The 21125-nt window shown below is 58.3% G+C and overlaps 1 protein-coding gene across 1 annotated transcript in view; it reads left to right on the forward strand.

The window, feature by feature from the left end:
- Window positions 1-6: 6 nt before the first annotated feature.
- Window positions 7-21125, forward strand: part of CASZ1 (castor zinc finger 1) — a 45984-nt gene continuing 24865 nt past the window's right edge. Inside the window, exon 1 of the mRNA XM_008064941.2 lies at window positions 7-28. Coding sequence (XP_008063132.2) covers window positions 13-28 — 16 coding nt within the window. The 5' untranslated portion in view covers window positions 7-12. The remainder of the gene's footprint in view (window positions 29-21125) is intronic.

The following is a 21125-nucleotide window of genomic DNA, read 5'->3' on the forward strand; positions in this document are numbered from 1 at the left end:
AAAGAGAGGAGAATGGATCTCGGAACAGGTACGGGCCGGGGCGAGGCGGGCGGCCCTTTCGCTTTCTTTCGGCTCCAGCGCGGAAGTCCGCGCCCGCGGCCGGCGGGGCGGCTGCCGGGCCGGGGGCGCCTGGGGGGTCGGGCGGCCGCTCGCGCCCGGCGGCCTCGGCCGGTGTTGTGGTTGTTGCTGTTTGTCGCTTGCTGGGCGACGGTGACTAATTCGCCGCCTGTCGCTAGGAAAGGCGGGAGGAGCGGGCCGGGGCACCCCAGAGGCGCGAGGGGCTTTCTGCGGGGCTTTTGCGCGCCGTGTGTTTTGGGTGTCTCCGTGTGTGTTCCGTGTGTGTGTGTGTCTGGCTGTGGGGTGTGTGTTTGTATTTTCTTAGTGGGGGGTGGTTGAGTTTTTGGAAGCCGCGTCCTGTTGGGAAAGGTGGTTAGTCTGGTTTCGGGGTGACTGTCTCAAGGTAAAGGAATTTAATTTATTTGGGACAAGGCTGTGTCGGATGATCAAGCTGCTTATTATGGCTAATGAGTATTTTTCAGCTGAGAATCTGTGGGACGAGGCGGCTGTTAGCAGTTCAAAGTGAGGGGCCGGGACGCCTGCACCCCCCTTCCCCAGCTGGACTGCCAAATGTAGGCATCTGGGACTGGGGTCCTGGCGTGTCTTTGGCAGCTGGGGCAGGGCGCATCCCGAGCTTGGGGGTCTTGTGGATTTTCATCCGATTTCATCCACTGTTTCGCTTCTCGTCCTGCCTGGGCTTCGGGCCTGAGTCCGACCTCCGGTCTCCCCTCTCTGTTGACACCAGGTTTTGACCAGGACCCTGGCACGCTAGGGTGACAGGGCAGCTGCCTTCTTAAATGTCTCAAAAGAAATGCACAGGTTGGTAATTCATGGCCATAGGTCCCCGAAGCCTCCCGCTCGCGTGAGGAAGGGCAGGTGGTGCTGGTGCTCGGCAGAGTTGTTGTTCAGGATAGGCCCAAGTTCACGACATCACCTCTGGGATCCCATGAGCCGACGTCTGACCTTCCGAGGTCAAAGGGGAGAGGGCAGAGAGGAGTGGGGGCAGCACCGAGGGGCCCAGGCGAGGGGCCCAGTGGCGGGCGTGTGTCCGTGGGGGGAGGCTGCGGTGCGCCGAGTTGCAGGGATTGCGTCCCCCCAGGTGTGATCCTGGCTGATCAGCCCTGGAGGCCTCAGGACCTCTGTGCCCAGGAAGGGTGTGACACCCCCTGCTGGGCAAAGTGGTGAAGGTGTCTAAGGCCACTCCTGCCACGGAGCCCCTCCCTGAGCTCCACTCCCACAAAGAGCCAGCCGCCCCCACCTCTAATCGGTCTTCTCATCACCTCCGTCTCGGGCCCCACCCACTTTCTTCGGAAGTGGGGCCCCCACCCGTCCCAGCCAAGAAGCAGCCCTCAGAGATGGGCGGCGGGAACGCGCCACCCCCTACCTGGGGCAGGCAGCCTCTGCCTGTGGGCGGGCACTCGGGGCCAGGCGTTCCTCAGCTGGGAGGCGGGCCCTCCTGCCTGCCTCCTGGTCACCTGGTGCCAACTGGAGCTGGCATCCATCCTCCTGCCACACACCAGCCGTCCCTCCCAGCCGGCCGTGAGGATGCTGCTCCACAGCCCAGTCTGCCTGTGGGGTGTCCCGACGGGAGCGAGGCCTCCGGCCTGGCAGGAAGCAGGTGGCAGAGCCTCCTCTCCTGTGGCGCCTCTGCTGGACCTTCGGGAGACTTACTTTGCCCAGCACTCCAGGGACAGGCTGCGGAAACTTTTCCTAGAAGCTAGAAGGACCCTGAGGTCAGCTGTCCCTCCCCTCGCTGCAGCAGGGTACTCCCCATGGGACCCAGGCTTGGACTGGCCACTCAGCAGGGGAGGTCCAGGGTGTCAGAGTTCTGTTTCCTGGAGGAGTCATCTGGCGATACCATCTCAGCCTCTTCTTTGAACTTGGAAGTTTCACTTAATCTTCGAACTTCAGAAGAAAAGCACTTTTTCTCCCACTTCTCAAAGAAAAGGGAAGCAGACGGGACTTGAGATCCCCTCAGAGTCTTTCCCCGGGCTGATTCCATGCTCATCTTCAGGAGCTGGGAGTGGCTCCCTTGACCTCCAGCATGTGCATGGGACACTGCCAGGGCTGGTGGCCAGCGAGGTGAGGGTCTCTTCTCCTCTGGGGGCAGCAGGGGCAGCTTCAGCCAAGGGTCTCTCCAGCACAGTGCGAGGCTGGAGGCGCAGGCCCCAAAGTGTTTCAGACCCGACAGGCGTCTGACCGCAGGTTGCTGTCCCCTCCAGCCCCAGACACGTCTGGGTCCTGGAGCACTCCAGCCATAAGTAACTCAGTGGTGGGAGAATCAAAGCTTCTCCACAGGGGACAGCAGGACCTCGAGACCCTCAAGGGCCATGTGGACCCCTTTTCCCCCACCATAGTTCAGCCAAAGGCTGGATCAATCTGGACGTCTTTAGCAATAAAAAATGCCGATGTCGTCCTAATTCACCAGGCCCCGAGATGACAGCAAATTTACATTTTTTAATTAAACTAGCAGCCAGTTTTTATGAGAGGGGGTTGGGTTATGCAAATCAAATGGTTGTGTACGGAAGATTAGGAGAGTTTGGGAATAAATTCCACAAATGCTAATAAAAAAAAGGAAAGAGAGGGAGGGAGGGAGGAGAGAGGAAGAGAGGAGGACATCGTTCCATTAGGCCCTTTTAGAGTGATTTCCCTGGGGGAGGGAGCCAAGAGGGGGAGGGGAGGAGGGAGGAAGCTTTCAGACACAGGTAAATCCATCCTACAGTTGGGAAGCTCCCTGGGATTACGCCCCACCAGGCTGATTCCCAGGCCCTGAACATGACTGGAAGCCAGGGTGGAAACGACTCTGAAACGCCAGTGGAGCTTCGGGAAGGAACTTGCTCTGATTCTCGGGGATCTGGCTGTGATGGTCCCTTCTCTTCTCGAGAAGAGGGGGAAGGCTGACCAGGGCTAGGCTGTCCGGTCAAGGATCCAGGGTGGGCTCTGCCAGGTCACGGGCCAACTGGGCAGGGGGATGAGGTCAAAGAGATGGCCACGCACCGCAGGGGGGCTGGTGGGGGGGGCATTGTGGCTGCAGCTATGTTATCAGGACCAGTCAGTGGGGAAATCAGTGCCACTTGCTGGTCCAGACCTGCTTCTTTCTCCTGCTGGGGCTCAGGCCAGGACCTCCTTGCATTCCGGTCTAGGTATCAGCTGTGGAGAAGCTGGGAAAGGTGGGCCAGGGTGCTTAAACATTAGCCTGGTGCTTGGAGTAGAATTTCCTGGTAGCCACATGCTTTGAGGACACACAGTCTTGAGGCAGGAGGAAAAAGGCTTCAGACTTCTAGGTGGTATCTGACCCAGGGAGCAAAGAACTCGGCTTCCACACCACAGGTCCCTGTGTACTGCTCAGGCCCTGATGCCCTGGGTGCCACCGTCCCCAGACTCACCACTTCTATGAGCTGCCAGTGCAAGGCCAAAGCCTTGCCAAGAGTGGAAACTTCTGGGAGCATGGCCAGCTCTGTCACCCCTTTGGCCCAGCGTGCCCCAGCGGTTGGGAAGTCTCTTACGCTGTTTCTGGAGAAAGAGATTCCACACCTGGTTGGGTAGAGCATGTTGTCTTCCATTTTCCTTTCCCCAGTCTGTGCTTGGCCAGATACACCCACTCAGCCAGTCTAAGCTGGGGCCAGCTCCTGCAGTCAGGTTGGGCACCGGTTTTGCCAGTCTGCTACAGGGGGTGGGTGCTCCTGTGCCATCTTGGCAGGAAGGAGCCATCAGAGCCAGGGACAGAATGGGCCGTCTCGGAAGTCGTGAGTTTCCTGGTACCAGTCTCACAGGCTGGCTGGGCCCTGGTCGTGACGTTTGGAGGTGTGTGAGCATCAGATGACCTTTAGGCCTTCGGCTCTCCACCTCAAACATGATTATGTTCAAGGGGACAGTTTTGGGGGCCGCAGTCGAATGGATGCAGTGAACAGCACATAACTTGGCCATTTTCTTTGATGGAAAGCACTGGAGTCAGGCAGCTCTGGGCTGTGATGTGCCCCTTTGAACTAGCCCTGAGCTAGTTATAAGGTGTCAGAGCAAAACTTAGGGTAAAAGACATGGTACAACTGTCCTTCTCCCGCAAGAGGCAGAGGCAGTGAGGCCAGGGCCAAAAGGACCCCAGGAGAGTCCCCACCCAGGCCCCTTTACCCTGGCAGGGACCAGCCTAGGATACCCATTGACTCTCCTCTGGGGGGCCGGAGAGGCTGGTGTTAGACCTCTCTGCAGGCCCGGTCTGTACTGCTGAGATTCCCCATCCCCCACAGTCAAGGAATCTGGCTGAGTCGCAGCTTGGGTTTTTATGATGGAAAAATAAAATAAGTGGAGGCACCTTTGGAGGCTGAGTCACAGCAGCAGCATCTCCTCATTAAAGCGCCTGCCCCTGGCTCAAGGCCCTGCCCACAGCCTGGGCAGGGGTCTGGGTGGGGCCTGGGAAGGCACTTGACCCTGACTCTTCTTCCTGGACCCTGCCAGGTGAGTGGTGGGCCGCCAGCCTCCTCTATCAGTGTCCTCTGGTCATCCCCTTCCCTTCTTAGAGAGGTTAGGCCATTTCTCCACTGGTCCCGCCTCTCACCCCCAGGGCCCAAGGCTTGTCTTTTAACGCAGCTCTCCCTGAACTGGTTTCTAGACCTTGAGCACCCTGGCTGCTGCCACCGCTGCCTCCTCCTTTTCCTCCTCCTCCTCCTCCTCATCGTCAGAGGGGGAAGGAAGTTGCTCCGGAGTAATTACCGCCTGTGGGTCCCCTATGTGAGCAGCAGCTGTTCCGGGGTAGCCAGGCCAGGGGTAGCCAGGCCAGGGACAGCCAGAGTGGGCAGAAGCCAGCGAGCAGGATGGCCGGCGGCCCCTTGTGCAGAGGACACTTGCGAGAGGCAGCGACTTGGTGGTCTAGCGCACGCCCCTCCAGCTGCCTGACTGCAGAAGGGCCTCTTTCCACCCAGACCCATCAGGACGCATCGTCGTCCCCTGTTGGGAAGGACTCTACACGGGTGGTGAGGCCCGCAGTTCAGCAAGCATCTGGGGAGCTCCTGCCTCAGAGATGCAGAAACGAGGACTGCCTGGTGTCCCCAAGTTGGTAGGGCCTGTCCAGGGGAGGGAGAGGGAGGTGCTGTCCTCTGTGGCACCTGGCAGAGGAGCCAGGGGCCCAGGGAGCTTTGTGAAGGAGGACCCTTAAGGGACGCCCCTCCATCACCTGGGCCTTCTAGACTCCCACCCAGCCTCTCCTGCCTGTCCTCCTCCTCTGAGGGCAGAACTGCTTCCCGTTGTGCAGCCACACGATTCTGCTTTTTTCACACAAACTGCCCAGCTCCCTGAAGCCAGGCTCTTCTGCTTGCCTTTCCTGTCTCCCCCCCGCCCCATTTCCAGCCTCACACTGGGGTCCTGGAAAGAGAGAAGAGAGAGAGAGGCTGGCTGGGGCCTGCCGCTCCGGGGATCCAGGTAGGCCTGTGACGTTGGTGTTCCAGGTAGCACTTGAACTCATGTGCCCTGGTCCCCAGGAGGCCAAGGCTGGGGACCTTGTTTTCCTCTGCTGCCACTGCTCCTAATGGTGACCATCAGACGTTGGCTGCTGTGCCGATGTCTCCCAGGGCTGGGTGCAGGGCCGGGACTCACGCCTTCCCGCCTTAAGTGCTGGTGGAATTGATTGATGCGCCTCTTCCCCAAGTGCCTCCCGGCTTCTTAGTGGGGGTAGAAGGAGGAAGGCAGGAAATGTTGGCTGATTCCCTTGAGACCTGGGTTTTACCTCCCTGAGAGCTTTCTAGAGCCTGGCTTACAGGAAGGTGTGGAACTGGTATTTGAGATGACATGAAAGGGGTAAGGCTACAGGTAGGAGTTGGGTGGGTGGAGGGGTTCGCACAGCACCTACTAGCCACGACAGTGGCTTGGGCTGGGAGGTCCATCTGCTGCCTAGTAAGGACAGTAGGGCAGTACAGGGGGTGACCTGGGCCTCTCCTCCCCTTCCTCCCCTGCCCAGCTCCTTCTCCCCCTGTGCCTCCCTTCTTGCCGGGTGGATCTCAGTGCAGCATGTCTGTCCTTACTAGCCCACTGCCCACTTCCAGGACCCCTCCAGCTTAGCAGACCCCGTGCAGGGAGGGAGGCTGGAAACAGAGGAATGGGCTCATCCTGAGGGCCTTCACAGATGCCAGGGCTCCAGCCCTCTGCCCTCTGGCAGGGCGTGTGGGCTGCTTCCAGGCTGACAGGGCGCTCTGTTCTGAGCACGTCCCACAGGCCTGCCCTCTGGGGTCTCCTGAGGCTCCTCTGGGTCTAGGCTCTGCCAGTGCCACCAACACTTGGCTGTTGAGACCCCTTGCTAGTGCCAAGAGGGCCCTCTCTCGGTGCCACCTGGGCTGAGGCCAGGGCACTGCCTGGCTTTGGGGGAGAGGCTGGGGAGGGGACATAGACACATTTTGTGGCTCCGGTGACCAGATTCCCAGAGATCACCAGGTCTTTGCTTATGAGGCTTTCTGGGAACATGAGCACAGGAGCCTGGAGGAGCCAGGCAGAGCGTTAAGTGGCACCTGCAAGGGGAAAGCAGGAGGCCAGCAGGGAAGGACTCCCAGAAGTCTGTGTCACTGAGAAGTGCGTCTCCTTCTGGCTGTGACCCTCACTTCTCTCTAGCCCAGCCTCCCTCTCTGCCACCCCTTCAGCCTGGGCAAGCCTGGATGGGAGTGGGCAGGGATGGTGTGGGGGTGGGGCTGCCTCACAGGATTGACCAGGTGCTCCACTGCCCGGCAGGGGGCGCCCCACTGTATCTGCCCCAGTCCTTTGAGGGATAGGGAAGTGTGGTCAGGACCTGGTCCAAGCCTCCTGGCCATGGGTGGGGGAGGGCAGCCTCCCCTCCCCACCCCCAGAGGCTCCTTGGCTGAGTTTGTTTTGCCAGGGTGACCTGTTTAATCATCTCATTTTCTGGTGGCCGTTTATTCCTCGTTTCCACGGTTACGGCCCCATTAAGGGGAGAAGCAATAAGGCAGCGAGTCAAACAGGTAATAAAAACATTAAAGCCCATGTGCACCGCGAGGACTGGGCGGGGGAGGGGGCTCAGTGAGGTGAGACAGTCTGGGGAGCAGCTGAGGTAAGAGGCCACTCGCCTTGCCCCCAGAGGTCCCCGAGAGGACTGCTCCCCAGACTCAGTCCTCAGCTTAGAGCCGTCCCCGGCCCTTGGTCCCCTGGGCAACAGGCTGTACAAGGTAAAACAGGAAGGAGAAAAGTGAGAGGGAGAGCGATAAATGCTCCCCCAGGACTGTCCCACAGCTGGTTGTGCGACCTGTTTCCAGGCCCCACCTTGTTCTTGTCGGTGGGGGTGGGTGATGATTTCTGACATTGTTTTGAGCGCTAGAATTTTTTTTCTGCCAACTTTATCAGAAAGCATATTTGTGGTGAGTGCTGCTAACAGGGCCAGTCTGGTGAGTAAATATTCCTGGTGTGGACGGCCCTGTGACCTTGAGAGGGACAGGCACGGCAGCGCGGCCAAGGGCATGTAAGGAGGCGGGCCAAGCGGCAAGGGCCCCTGTGCTGGGCTGGGGGGGGGGACCCTTCCCAGAAAGGGGTCAGGTGGGGGCTGACGGGTGGAGCTTGTCCCCAGCAGTCTCTTCCCAGCAGCGTGGTCTACCTCAAGCTCAAGTGGCACACAGCACGAGCAGGGTTCTGGGACTTGACCATTGGGGTGCGGGCTGGGAGCCCTCAGTACGGTTCCCCCAGAGGAGGTGTGGCAGATCCTCCCATGGGCCCTTCCCTGGTAAATGGAAGCCAAGATGAAAGGCAGCCTCTCACCCAGCCCCTGAGTCCAGAGGCAAGCACACCTCCCTCCCAGCAGCCCTCCCTGTCCCTCCCGGGAGCTTCCTGGGTGTCCCCGGCCCCTTGCAGGGTGGCAGGTGAGCAGGACAGCGGGCTGCCTAGAGAGGGCTCATCCTGTAGCCAGGAAGGGTGGGGCTGGGCTGGGAGCGATGCCTGGGGATGCTGGGCCAGCCACTCCCTCCCCTGCAGTGAGGATCAGTCGCTCAGAGAGAAGAGAGTGGAGACCAGCTCCGAGGGGCTCCTGGGTCGGGAGGCCCTGCCTCCTCTTCCTCTCTGATGCCACGATCCCTTACAAACCTTGTGAGGTCTGTGCCTCCAATTATTAATTTCAAAGTTGATTCTGACGAGAGAGAGGGGAAGCATGGGAAGTGGGGGAACCCTTTGGCTGGGAAATGCGTCTTGGGAATGGGCCTAGATGAGTTAATATTCCGATCAAACAATTAAAAATAGAAAACACTCCCGCGGCACCAGCTGCTGGGGCGCTTCAGCAACTGTCACCACGGGTTCATGGGGCAGGTGGTGCTAGAAAGGAGTGTTTCCACCAACAGCAAATATCAGAGAGTACAGCATGCCCCCCGTCACCCTCCCAGGACCCAGGACAGGTGTTTAGGGACTCCCAGTTTTCCCCAGCCTCCCCTGGGGGTCTGAAACCAGGGGCCTGTGCAGCCTCAGGGCTGCCCTGCTCCCCTCCAGGCTGGCCACGGTGATGAAGTCATCGCCAGATGCCTTGGTAATTGCTTTAAGAATCTAACTTAAAATAAGATGAAAACTTATATTCCTGGGTAAGGAGTAATTTCCCATCTAATAGTAAATTAATGCAAGGATTAGACCAGGGGCCTGGCCCTGAGGCCGTGCTCATCTGATAATCCAAGGGTCTAAGGCAAGACGGTTCCAGACCCTGAGGTTCCCAAACCTTGGGCCAGGTCTCACTCCAGGGTTTCCTCTTGGGCTCCACTGTGCCTGCTGGGCTGGGAGGACACATTCCATGTGTCCTCAGGGTCCTTCTTAATGGGGACCAGCTTTTCAAAACCCACAGGTGGGAGAGGTTGAGGTCTGACTGCCCATGGCATGAGAAGGGCCCATGTCAGCGGTTCCCCCAGAGAGTCCTCCCGGAACCTGAGAATGTGACCCCAGGAGTAGAAACTAGTTAGACTCTGGGCAGAGTTTCCAACTCTCAGACTGCGTAGTCAGCAACATGATGTCTCACAGTAGGGTGACCAGCCACTCCACTTCACCCAGAACTAGAAAGACCCCTGTGCTGTGAACCCTCTCGATCCCAGGGAAACGGGGAGGATTAGTCAGCCTTGTTTGGAGGCAGGAGGGTGGGCTGCTTGACATGGTCCCTTCCTCAGGGTCCTGGAAAACCCAGGCACCTCCTGAATTTAGTGTCCCTGTCCAGGATGAGGGACTTACAGCGGTTCAACCTGCACTGTGCACCGCCGCCTGCTCTGTGGCTGTCAGGTTCCGTAGGGACGTGTGCATGCCTCCCCAGGCACAACAGGTGCTGCCTGAAAGCCTGGCCACCTAGAAAAGGGCTTGCAGCTGTGACCCACCCCTTTAACGCTGAGCCGTCTCCCCAGTATATCACAGTCTGGGTGGGGCTTCTGGAGGGGATGTGCACAAGGATCCCCCCTAGTCCTTCAGTTCACCCAGCGCCTTCCTTCCAAGACAGCCACACCTAACATCCCATCTCTCCTTGGAGAAAGACAAAACTGTCCCATTTCATCAGTGGGGAAGCAGGATGCCCAGGAACAATGCTGGGTTTGTTCCCAAATCAAGTGCCAAATGACATGGCATGGGGCTTCCCTCCTGGTGGAAACAAGTTCTTGGGGACCATTCCAAGAGGCCACCTTGAGTGAGGATGCACAGGTATTTACTGTGCTGCCTGGCCCACATCCCCAAACGTCTCTGGATCTCAGGTCTATCCCACCTGTCATCCATGAACACATCCTGGGCCGTTCCTGCAAGATGAAATGAGGTTGTTGATGCAGATGCCTTTTGAGCTTGTGGGAAGAAAGGCTCCTTTTCTCAAGGTGTCCACGCCGCCTGCCTTCACAGAAAAGAGTGCACCTGTCTGTCTGGGGAGAAGGCTTGCAGGTGGCCGGAACACACTCGGACTGTCTTTCTGTGACATGGAAGTGAGTGACCTGGATGCAGGGCACTTCAGGAGGCATGTCTAAATGAATGGGCGTTCTCCTAGGAGACAGGTTCGTGGGTGCGCATTTGTCAGATGTGCTTCCGTGTAAGCAGAGACTTTGCTGGAAGAGAAGACAGGGCCATTTCCCTGGTTCCTGGGAGACCATTTCGCTCAGCTTGGGGTGGGGATTCCTGCGGGCCTTCATTGCTCCTAGAAGAAGCAGGGCTACCTCGGAGCTGCAAGGGATAAACTAGCTGCTGGCAGACAGCTGACCCGCTGGGGGCTGTATTGAGTTTGGCCGGGTCTTTCCTTGGATGTAATCTGAGAAGGACCCAGCTTCCTTCCCAGTGTACACTGCACTGTCCTTTTAGAAGTGGGGAACAGCCAGGTGTTCTTGAGGAGACTTGGACTGCTCTGACCTATTCCACCCTGCACCCCACACCTACCCCCAGGCCAGAGGAAGGAGTTATGGGGCAGTAGGACTGAGAATTCCTAGTCTAAACAACCCAGGACTGTGTGCTCCAAGGGAAAGCCAAGGCAGAACCCCAGATGGTGTGATCTGGATTGTAACTGGAAGGATGCTGGCTTTGGATGTTAGATGTTATGTGGCAGTTGCTCTTCCAGCAGACAGATTGGTGACTTCCAGTCTGCGGGGATCTGAGCGGGCTCTCCTTTATCTTCTCATATCCCCAGGGTAGGGGAACCTGTTGGAACAGACGGAATGGACAGACAGGCCTAGAAAGCCCAGCTGAAGGCACAGGCAGGGTGGTTAGCTGGAGCACCCCAGCCTCAGCCACTCCAAGCACACCATCCCTGGCCAGCTGAGGTCCCACCCTGCGATAGGCCATGTGGGCTCCCTTTCCTTGCCTGATAGGAATTCACTTTGGGGTTCCTTAGGAAGCGTTTGGCTGCAGCTCCTCCCTCAAGGGCCCTAGGCAGGGCCAAGAGCCCAGAGAAGGAGATGGGATGTTTTCCATTTCCGGGCCCCTCAGGGGGCTAGGGGCAGATTGAGACAGGCTCCTTGCAGGGAAGGTGTTAACAAACAGCAGGTGATTAAACATGACAAGCGGTGACATTTCTGTTCAGGGTTCTCAGTCCCGGCAAAGCCAAGAATGAAGCTATAAACCCTGACATTTTGTGTTATGCACTGAGAGGTTTTTAATAGACCTCTCTCCTTCCCCAGTCGACTTCTCTCTCTTCTGCCTCCAGTCACTGTGCCCACTGCCCCACTGGCCTCCTGCTGCCCCAGCCCGTGGCCTCCTGGAGCCTCCAGGCCCTCCATGCTCAGCCCCTCCCTCCGCCCCTCCCTCTGCACCTTCAGGGCCAGGTGGGCCACATGGGGTCTCCATCGCTTGGGTCTTTCCTGTTGCCCCTTCTCCCCCACCCCAGCATTCCTGCCGCTGCCCGTCCTTCACTCTCTCACCTCCTTTTTTTGGGTCCTGATCTCACAGCCTCACCCTTAGCTGCGGCTGTCCCAGTTGTCTGGGACAGCAGGTGGCTGTCCCTGTGCCCTATTTGTGTTTGTAACATTTTCAGACAGACTTGGTAGCGGGTGTAGGGAGATTGTGGGGCTTGGTATGGGATTTTCCCCCATTTTTTTGTCAATTCCCTTTTCTCCTTTTTGGGACAGGGACAGGAGCAGAGGGAGAGCATTGCACTTCACTGCAAACAGTTGCTGGATTTGTTCAGAAAGGGACTGGCCGGCAACAGTTGTTCCTCTCTCAGAGAAATGTTGGAACAGCCGGGCCTCTTTTGTTCTCTGGGCAGAGCCTGTGAAGGGCGTTTGGAGGTGAGCCTGGGGCTCAAGAGGGCAGGAGACCCAAGAGAGGGGACTTCAGCTCAGTCTCACCCAGGGAGTCCGCACCCCTGACGACAGGAGGGGTTCCTGGAACCCCTCAGGGTTGGTCCAGAAGCCAGACCACACCCTGCCCTGATGAACTCAGAAGCACTTGGTTGTCTGCATTCACTCAGTGAATATTTATTGGGCCAGATGCACTGAAACGGGGATCCCATCTCACGGACTTTGCAGCCTAGTAAAGTGGAGGGCTCGTGAAACAAGTTACTACAGAAGTGCTACGACCCAGGGCAGGGTGCTCTGAGAAGACAGAGGAAGGGGGTGATCCCAGGAGGCTTCCCAGAGGAAGTGACATTTCAGCTGGGATCCCTCAAGGATGTGTAGGAAGGGGGGTAGCCAGGCCCTGAGTTGAAGGAGTGGTATTTCCGCCGCTGAGGGGGCAATGTGTTGAAGGCATAGTGGGTAGAGACAGGTGCTGCCCCATGCGGCCTGGCTGGCAGGTGGAGTAAGGTCTGGACTGTGTCACCCCACAGAGGGCTGTGCCCTCTGATCTCTAGGTACCTAACCCCAAACTTGCTCTTCCAGCCACCCTTCCTCGACCCACTTGTGCCAGGCCTGGCGGTCAGGGGCAAATGGGAGCGAGGCCCAGCCCTGCCCCAGTGGAAGGCAGATGCCCAGGAAGTCGAGGTGTGCCCCTGAGGACGGGGCTGCTCCTGCCTTTCCTGCTTCCTGGCCCTGTTTGCTAATGACTCACTGCTGAGGGGACAGGAGGGAGGCTACAGACATGGAGGGCAGAGTTGGACGGGTCCCAGCTGGGATCAGCAGTAGGTCTGTCTGCCCACTGCCTCCACACCATCTTCACTCGCTGACCTCTGAGCCCAGCAGGGCATGGCCTCCTCCTGTGCTCTCAGCGGTGTGTGTGTGAAATACATGATGCTGGTGTGTCTTCCCTGTCAGACTCTGCACTCGCTAGACCTAAAACCAGTCTCCCAGCATCCCGAGGGCCCAAGAGGCAGTGCCTGTAGGTGCTCGGGATACATTTGAGAAACTCAGCCAAACCAGGAGAAGGACTTGAGTTAATCCTTAGAGCAGGATCAGTGAGGAGCCCGCAGACTGACCCATGGGTCCCTGGCGTCCAGAAGACAGGCCCCGGGAGACCTGTCTTCTGGCCACCCTGGAGCTGGCCTCACACCCCAGCCTTACTCAACTGTAGCCATGGCGGCCGTAGACCTGCTACCAGGAGGGGCTCACCTGATCGTTAGAGCACCTTTTTCCCACCCCGCTCAGCCTTTGCCCAGAGGTCAGGCCCAGGACACCCTCCCTCCACACTGGCACCCTGAGAAGGAAGACCAGGTGGGTTCCTGTCCCGAGATTGGTGTAAAGGGTCTAGGACAGACTTCAGCCGTCACCCCCTTCCCCACCCCAACCTCTCTGCCAGACTTGGCCTGGGTCCCTTAATGCAGCCCCTTGTCACCCACTGCCCAGAGTCCAACCAAGGGCCCCTTTCTCCCTCCCTTGGCAGCTGGGCTGGGGGTGGGCATGCTGAAAGAGGAGGGGAGGGAGTCCCAGAGCCAGGACTTGGCCTGCTGCCCCTGTGGATCCGGAGCCAGGTTTTACTGTAATCTCTACATCCTGTTGCAGATCCTTAATCAGCTGGAGCCCAGGTTGGGCTGGACCCTGTGGTGACACTCGGGGCTGTAGCATGGAAAACCTGAAGTGGAGCTTCTGGAGTTGGGGTCGGGGACCTTGAAGATGAGGCAGGTGGAGGGGAGGAGAAGGGAACCAGTGCAGGCGCAGGATGTGGACAGAGCCCAGACCCACCACCCACCCGACCCAGGCTGGGGATGGAGGTGCAGCTGTTGCAGGCTGGGAACCAGGGCTTGTGGGAGGGGAGGAGGGGCCCACGTGGGGCCCCAGGAGAATGCCAGAGTATGGAGGGTGGCTGCATGCATGGCCTTGCAGCGCCATGGAGACAGCAGACCCTAGAGTTGCTCAGCCAGGAGTCGGCAGAGGGAACCCTGCGTGACGCTGGCTCCAGGGGTCTGTGCCGACTGGGGCCTAAATCCCAGGCTGGGAGAGATACCCTTCCTCAGGAGGGCTTGAACTGAGGACCCAGGAGAGCTCTCTGCCTCAGGCTTGGGCAAGCAGGGGCCTACATTGGCCCGGAAGCAGCAGAGGCTCTTAGCAAGGCAGAGGGAACCCTGGGCCGGCCACTTCTTCGGTCGGAAGCCGCAGGCCCTGGTCCGCAGCTCTGTGCCGGCCCTGGCGCTTCAGTTCAGCCAGCCCCGCGTAAATCCTGGGAAGAGTCGGGGGTAGGAGGGTGCCCCTCCTGGACCTCAGCTCCTCCAGCCCAGGGAGCAGCCGTGGAGGAGAATGAGGGGAAATGCATAGGCCCGAGATAGCCAGGGAGCGGAAGCCAGGAGTGGGCTGGCGGGTCGCGGGCGGGCAGACGGGCGTCTGTCCTGCCAGGGGCCCAGGCTGGCTCTGCAGACAGCCTCTTTTCTATATGGAAATGAAGAATTTAGGCTAATGGAGCTCAACCATCTCTAATTTTGCGATGGCAGGAGGATTTTGATTGAAAGTAATTAAGCAAGCTAGCTGTAAAATTAATTAAAGCAAAAGGGGGGGATTTTTTATTGGATTGGATAGCGATATAGCGTCTGTCAGGCGGGGGACGGATAGGGGTGACCTGAATCCTCTGCCCTCCCCCCTCCCACTCGGGACGTTTATGTCACTTTAATCTCCTTACAGCGGCTGCTGTGCATTTGTTTGAAATAATCAAGGAAATATGGTCAGAAATTGTCAGCTTTCAGATCTAATTTACCTGACGGCCCCTGCGCGAGCCGGCGCGGCCCAGGGAGTGAGTGTGCGTGAGCGGGTGGGGGAGCTGAGTGGGCTCAGAGGACACGGGCTCTTCAGCCCCTGCCCCTGGCCCCCCTGGCCCCTCCAAGGGGCTGAGGGGAGCTACGCTGGCCTGTGGGCACCTCCCTGGGCTTTGCCCCTTTCTGGAACAGGCCCCCACCCCCACCCACCTGCTGCCTCTTCCTCACACTGTAACCAGCTTTAGGGTTTAGGGAATATAGGATTAGGGAGGTGATTGTAATTCCTTATTCCAGATGGCTGACAACTGCTAAAGCCCTCCATCAGGGCCACAGTTTCAAAAATACTCCTAAATTAGTCCCCTCATGTCATCGTCGCCGTCGTTGGCCTCAGCAAGGGGATTGTGGAGATGGGCTGTAGGGAGGGTGGGTGGCGTGCCATCCGGTGTCCCTTTGCCTCCTGCTGCCCCTCTGCCTCCTCTCCTGGGGCTGTGCTTGCTGTCCCAGGCCTCTCTGGTCCAAGCCCTTCCTCTAATCCCAGGATAGTGCTTTCCTGCCTCTCCTTCTTAGCCCAAGTCACAAGGTCTGGGGTCTTCGTCCCTGCGGGGGAAGGGCCCCCTCCCTCTGCCGCATGGCCTTCCCGTTTCTGGGGATGAGCCAGACCACAGAGCCAGCCTCTACTCTGCCTCCCTCTGAGAGTGAGGAGCCCGACCTCTTGGCCTTGTTCCCTGAAGGTGCTATTTCAGAGCCATTTGAAGTCCTTGCCCTGGTAGACCACTGCGTAGCTGGAACCTTTCCCAACAGATAACCTGTGTGATTGGTGGGCTCCAGGGTCCTGGAGCAGTCTGCAACTCTGCAGAAAGCTCTGCTTTTGACCAGAAGTGTGTAGCAGCTTGATCTGCTGGGCGTGAGAGGGCTCTGACTGAAAACTGGGTCCCTAGATCTGGCTAGTCCTGACAAATGAGTGACCTGGTTTTTCACCAAGTCTCTCAGCCTCTCGGGCCTCAGTCCCCTTGTAGTTCTAAAGTTCTGTCTGACGGCCCCTGCCCTAATGACCGCTCCCTGTGCTGAGGGTACACTGACCTGAGTGCAGGCTGCCCCATAGCTCTGTGTCCACTCAGAGCTCCTTGCTTTGCCCCTGCTGTGCCCCACGTGGACTTCTAGAAGCAGCAGGTTGGGATGCGCAGCTGGTGTGCCCACCTCAGACATGCCCACCAGAAGGCCTCTGTCCTCACCTCCCTCCTCGGTGCCACCTAAGCACCCTGTGTCTCATCCTTCGCCAGCCCTTCTCCTAACCCTCAGGGCACCTTCCCTGCCCCCTCCTGCTCCAACCTGCTTTGGAACCGGGTGACTCAGGCTGCCTCCTCCAGCAGCGAGGGAGTATGAGCTCCTGTCGCTCTTCCCAGCCTGAGCAGAGCAGCTGGAGGCTTGGGAAGCATCTCCAGCCCCCTCCTGACGCTCTCTACCTCGACCCTCTACTCTCCCCTTACCATGAGTCACTCATCTTAGGGGTGAGGGAGAGAGGGAGCCCCAGAGAGCTCTGCCCAGGAAAGGAGAAGGCTGCTGGCTCTTTCTCGTCCTAATGGTATAGCTCAGGTGGCACTGAGGTCTTTGGGGCCATGCACCCCCCCAGGTAGCCATGCCCATTGGTGAGAGGCAGTGGCATGGCCAGGCAGCAGGGGGGCTCAGAGCCAGAGTCCTTGCCCTTCTTGCCTGCCAGTGCCCAGGACCCAGATCCCAGGAGACAGGAGGTTGGAGGAAGCATCTGGCCCCGGCCCAGCATCTCACCTCCACGCGTGGCCTGTGATGTGGAGGAGTCAGTGACGGGGCCTACGCTGGGAGCATGGCAGGTTGCTCAACCTTTCCTGGGGCTTCTTTTTGAGCTGGCTGCCGGTCCAGGGCTGCGGACGGCAGGCACCGAGGTAGAGAGAGGCAACTGCAGAAACGGGATCCCAAGACAGGCCTGGGCAGGGTGGCGCACCAAAGCACAGGTTCAGAGCAGGGTGGGGAGGCCTCTTAGTTCTCATGGTGTCCCTGAGGCGACCCTTTGCTCTAGTGGGAAGGGCCTGACTTGGGGATGCACGGCTGAAAAGCTGCTTCTTGGAGCTAAGCCTATGTGGTGAGAGGAGAGCTTTGGTTCTGCAGTGGCTCTCCTTGGAGAGGAGGGACAGGGATGGCGGGGCGGGTCCCCCAACACGGCCCCCCAGCAGCTGGGGCCCAGGGTGTCTGGGGGAGGGAGACGTGGGGGGGCAGTGTAAGGGACTGGAGGGCCAGGGCCAGGCCAGCAGTGCCGTGGTGTCTGTCACCAGGCTGGCATGGGTTTGTCGCCACCCCTGAGATAACACATGCCACCAAGGGTTCCCACTGTCCCTTCTCCCAAGACTCTGAGGAGAGACCACAAGGCGAGCTGGCCTCATCCAGGTGGAGCCTTCGCTCTTCTTGCCAGGTCCCTCCCCCGCTGCTGGGAGTGGGTGCCTGGGCCGTCCTGTCCTGTCTCTCTGTCTTTCCTGACAGAGGGTATCTGAGCCTCTGGGACTGAACTTGTAGACGGAGAAGAGGCGAGACCGAGGATACTTGGTCTAGCCCTGCCTCCCCTCCCCAGGACTGCTCTGACTTTGCCCAGTCCATCAGGCCCAGCTCCCTGCAAACCTGGGAGAAAGAGGACTGGCCTAGCCAGTTCCCCTTAGGGAACTGGCGTGTGTTAGGCTGGCTGGTCACCCTCTCCCAGAGGGGGGAGCAGAAGGCTTTTCCCGAGTCCTTACTTTTCAGTGACTTCAGTAGGGTTCTTGGAGTGCCCTGCCCACAGAAGCCGGGGGTGGGGGGAAAGGATGTACCTGACCAACTGGGAGAGGAGCTGAGTGACTGGGGTTCAGCCCAGGAATCATTAATTGCAGGGTCTCATCATGCCCATGGGACCGGGGGGCACCTGACACCTCCCCCAGCCAGGTCCATGCAGAATTGGCTGGATGTGACAGAGGCACTGGGCTCCCGGAAGTGCCCGAGGCTGAGCAGGCCTCCTGAAGCCTCATCGCCCAAGCCTGGTGCGTCTTTTGCCACATCAGACCACCTGGCCTGCTCACACTGTGCACCCTGCTAGCCCAGAACCTTCAGCCCTACCCTCCGATCTGGCCTCAGGGTTTCTTGCTCTTTAGGCCTGAAGTCTCCCTGTCCCAACCCTGGCCCCATCCTCTGTCCCCCCTGGCTTCCCAGTCGCATTTTGCTGCCAGCGCAGGGCACTGAAAAACTGCTGGCACTGCCAAAAACCCTGTGTGCGCTATGACTCCCCAAACATCCCTTTATTTTTATTGTTCTGTTAATTACTGTTTAAACTTTAATAAGTCACTTCGTCAGGAGGGGGGACCTGCCGTGAGCTTTTCTGTGCAAACAAGGGCCGGGAGTGACTCGGGTGTAATATAACCCTTTATGCGATGTGGGAATGTTTAGATTGTAACAGAAACTTGTTATTTTAATGACAGTTGGGGGTATCTGAGCACAGAAAAAAGGAGGGGTGGGCGCTCTCCTTGCATCCCCAAGGAGGACTTGGGGCGGCCTGGACTCACCAAGGTTGCCTCCCTGCTGCAGCAACAGAGGGTTCAGGAAGCCCTGGGCCCTTCCTAGGCTGCCCACGGTCAGCTGTTGATGATGGGCTGCCTGCCCGTGGGCCAGCATTGGTATCGGGCCTGGGTGGCCAGGGCAGGTGAGGGCCAGGAGAAAGTTGGGCTTTGGGGGTGTGGGAAGCAGGGGGTCTGGGGCAGCCCTCAGATTCCTAGGCAGAGGCAGGCAGGGCTTCTTGAGGCTGGACACCACATCCCAGCTGCCCTGCAGTGACCAAGGAGAAAGCAGCCCTTCCCGTTCCCAAGGGAAGGGGTCTCCGCCCACGGTCGTCATCGAGCGTTGTGGCCTGCACTGTGTGCTCCATAGCCCTATGCCAGACATGTCGCTGCGTCATCCTCAGCTGCACTGCATGACAGATGAGGACCCTGAGGCCAGGACTGAGGAGACTTGCTGAAAGTGGCAAGGTGTTAAGAAGGGCCAAGTCTCAATGCCTTAAACTTATGAGTAAGGAAAATAACGATTTGGGGTGACACCTGAATCCTCACTGCTAATGTGAGATGAATTTTTGAGCGGGTAAAGGTTGCCCCTAAGGTGACCCATCTACTCAGGGGGATGCCTGGGAGTCGCGGTCTTAAGAAGAAGGGCAAGTCTCTAGTGCTGAGTTGTCTCCTGTGGAAGCTGCCGAAGCCCAGGTGTCCAGGCATGGTCTCAGAGGGTGGGGCGCTGTCCCGAAGCAGCAGTGCCAGCAGGGCTCAGGCCACACTGGAATTTGGGTCGTTCTCATCAGCCAGTGAAGGGGCTTGGGCAGGGCTCCCCCTCAGTCCCCTCCTTGCTTCCATCGGGGGAGAGGCTGGAGAGTGAGGTCAGGGTCCCCTTAAAGTATGAAAACAGGGCCACGTGCCATCTCTCTCACAAGACCTGTCTCCATCTCTGAGGAAGCCTGGTCCAGGCCCCAGCTGGGAGTGATGGTGGCCGATGCCGCAACTCCACACCCATGGGCACTTCTGGGCCGGACCTGCTTCCAAAGCAGGGACATCCGGGGAGGGTCTCTGTCCCCAGTGTCTGTGGGGCTCCTGCTGGACCCTCAGAAAACCTCAGGGCCTGTTTCCCTGCATTGTCTGCATTCAGCCCGTTTCTTTCCGTCCATCCAGCCCGTTTCTCTCCGTCCATCCAGCCCGTTTCTCTCCGTCCATTCTCTCCGTCCACCCACTCCAGACACTGGAGTGGTGGAAACGAAGGAGTCCTGGGCTTGTCCTGCAGCCTGGCTGGAATCGGTGCAGGAGCATCACGGGAGGGCAGGACCGAGGGGACCTGGGCTCTGTCTGAGGCCTGATGGTCCAAGTCTAGCCGGGGAAGACCTTTCTCTCTGTCTGGGCTCTCCTGCCCTGCTCCCTGCTGCCTCCCACTGAGGGCACGACATGGGAAGCCGTCCCTCCCCCCACCCCTGCCTCCTGCTGGCAGGGCCAGAGGTTCAGGGACCGGGTTCCCTCGACCTGGAGGCGGGAGCCCCCCAGATGGCGGCAGCGGCGTGGGCCACGAATCGCTGAGGTTTTCCTTTTCCGAGCAGCGCGTTTCCCTAAATTGTCTTTGACTGCGTGCATGGGTAATGAAAGTTTATGCCCTTGTTAGAAGGACAGGCGGCCAGTTCCAGTTAGAACTGGGGCTGTCTCCCTGCCAGCCCCCTCAGCCCCTCCCCAGCAGGAGAGAGGCAGCGTGAGCACAGGAGTGGTGTGTGTGTGTGTGTGTGTGTGTGTGTACGCACACAACCTCCCCCTCCCTGGTGGATAAGAAGGCTGTTAGGGGAAGGGAGAAGGGACGCAGAAAAAAGAAAAAATTTCCATATTTGTGTAAGTTGCTTTAAAAGCATTTTATCATGTCATAAAAAAGGGAAAGTACTCTCAGAAATTGATCCTCTCCGCCAGCCCATTGGACAGAAGGACGTTGGGATGTTAATGGCCATCCTGCTCCGGGGTGGCTTATTAAAAAATTTATACATAAATGCTTAAAATTGCATAAATTATTTAAAAAAAACCAACAAAGTAAGCAATTTGAATTCCCTCTTTTCCTCCCCTTCACTCGGTGCCCCCTCTCCAGCCCCTCCTCAGGGCCCTCCCGGTCCCCAGGCTCCGGCCTCCCCAGGGCTTCCCCCTCTTTCCTCCACTTGCCACCGCACCCGGCACTGTCTGCCCTGCCCTCCTCCGGGGTTTCCCTGCCTCACCCACAAATTAATGGAACAGCCAGCCCACCACCAAACACTCACATGCACACGCACTAATAAAAACACCACTAATAATGCCCCAAATCGCGAAATTAAATATTAAGGCCAAAGGAGGCGGACGTGGAGCGGAGCTGCCGCCACCATAACCGAAGTTGGAGCTGATGAGTGTGTCTCTCGCAGGCGTGGAATGTCACCCACACATCCTGGAGACTGGAGTGGGGAGTTTTATGATGGTTTTTCATTGATTTGTTTCCCCAGCGCAGCTGCCGACCTCTATTGAGGGACAAACATAATCAGCACTGACGCAAATTAGATGGTTATTCGTTTTGAAAATTGACAGAAAAACAATAAAAAAGATGAAATGCTCCCAAATCAATAGATATAATGAAATTCAAATAATCCGAGAGATGAGGTCTCCATGGCAACTGATAATGTGGAAAAGAAAACAATTTAATAAAGGACAGACACACTTTGAAAACAGATTGGGCCCGGGGAGGGGGGCGGGCCGGCGGGCGGAGGGCTGGAGCGCGGGCTGGCGAGTGAAGGATCACTGTCCCCCCCAAGGCCCCCCCGCCATAATTAAGCGAGGCTTTCGGCCCCAGAAAGTGCAGATTCAGGTTTTAATACACAAAATTATTTCAGGAGCAGTGAATCGGAAAGTCGTTTGTAATGACCTTCCTGAGAGGCCCGGGCGCGGGGCATGTTGGAGGCTGGGCGGCCGGGCGGCTGAGTTATGGCATATTTGTGTTTTTATAGTGCGGAGGGGAGGGGGTGGTG

The sequence above is a fragment of the Carlito syrichta genome, unplaced genomic scaffold (genome assembly GCF_000164805.1).
Source record: "Carlito syrichta isolate Samal-C Ts95f unplaced genomic scaffold, Tarsius_syrichta-2.0.1 Scaffold308112, whole genome shotgun sequence".
Classification (NCBI taxonomy): domain Eukaryota; kingdom Metazoa; phylum Chordata; class Mammalia; order Primates; family Tarsiidae; genus Carlito; species Carlito syrichta.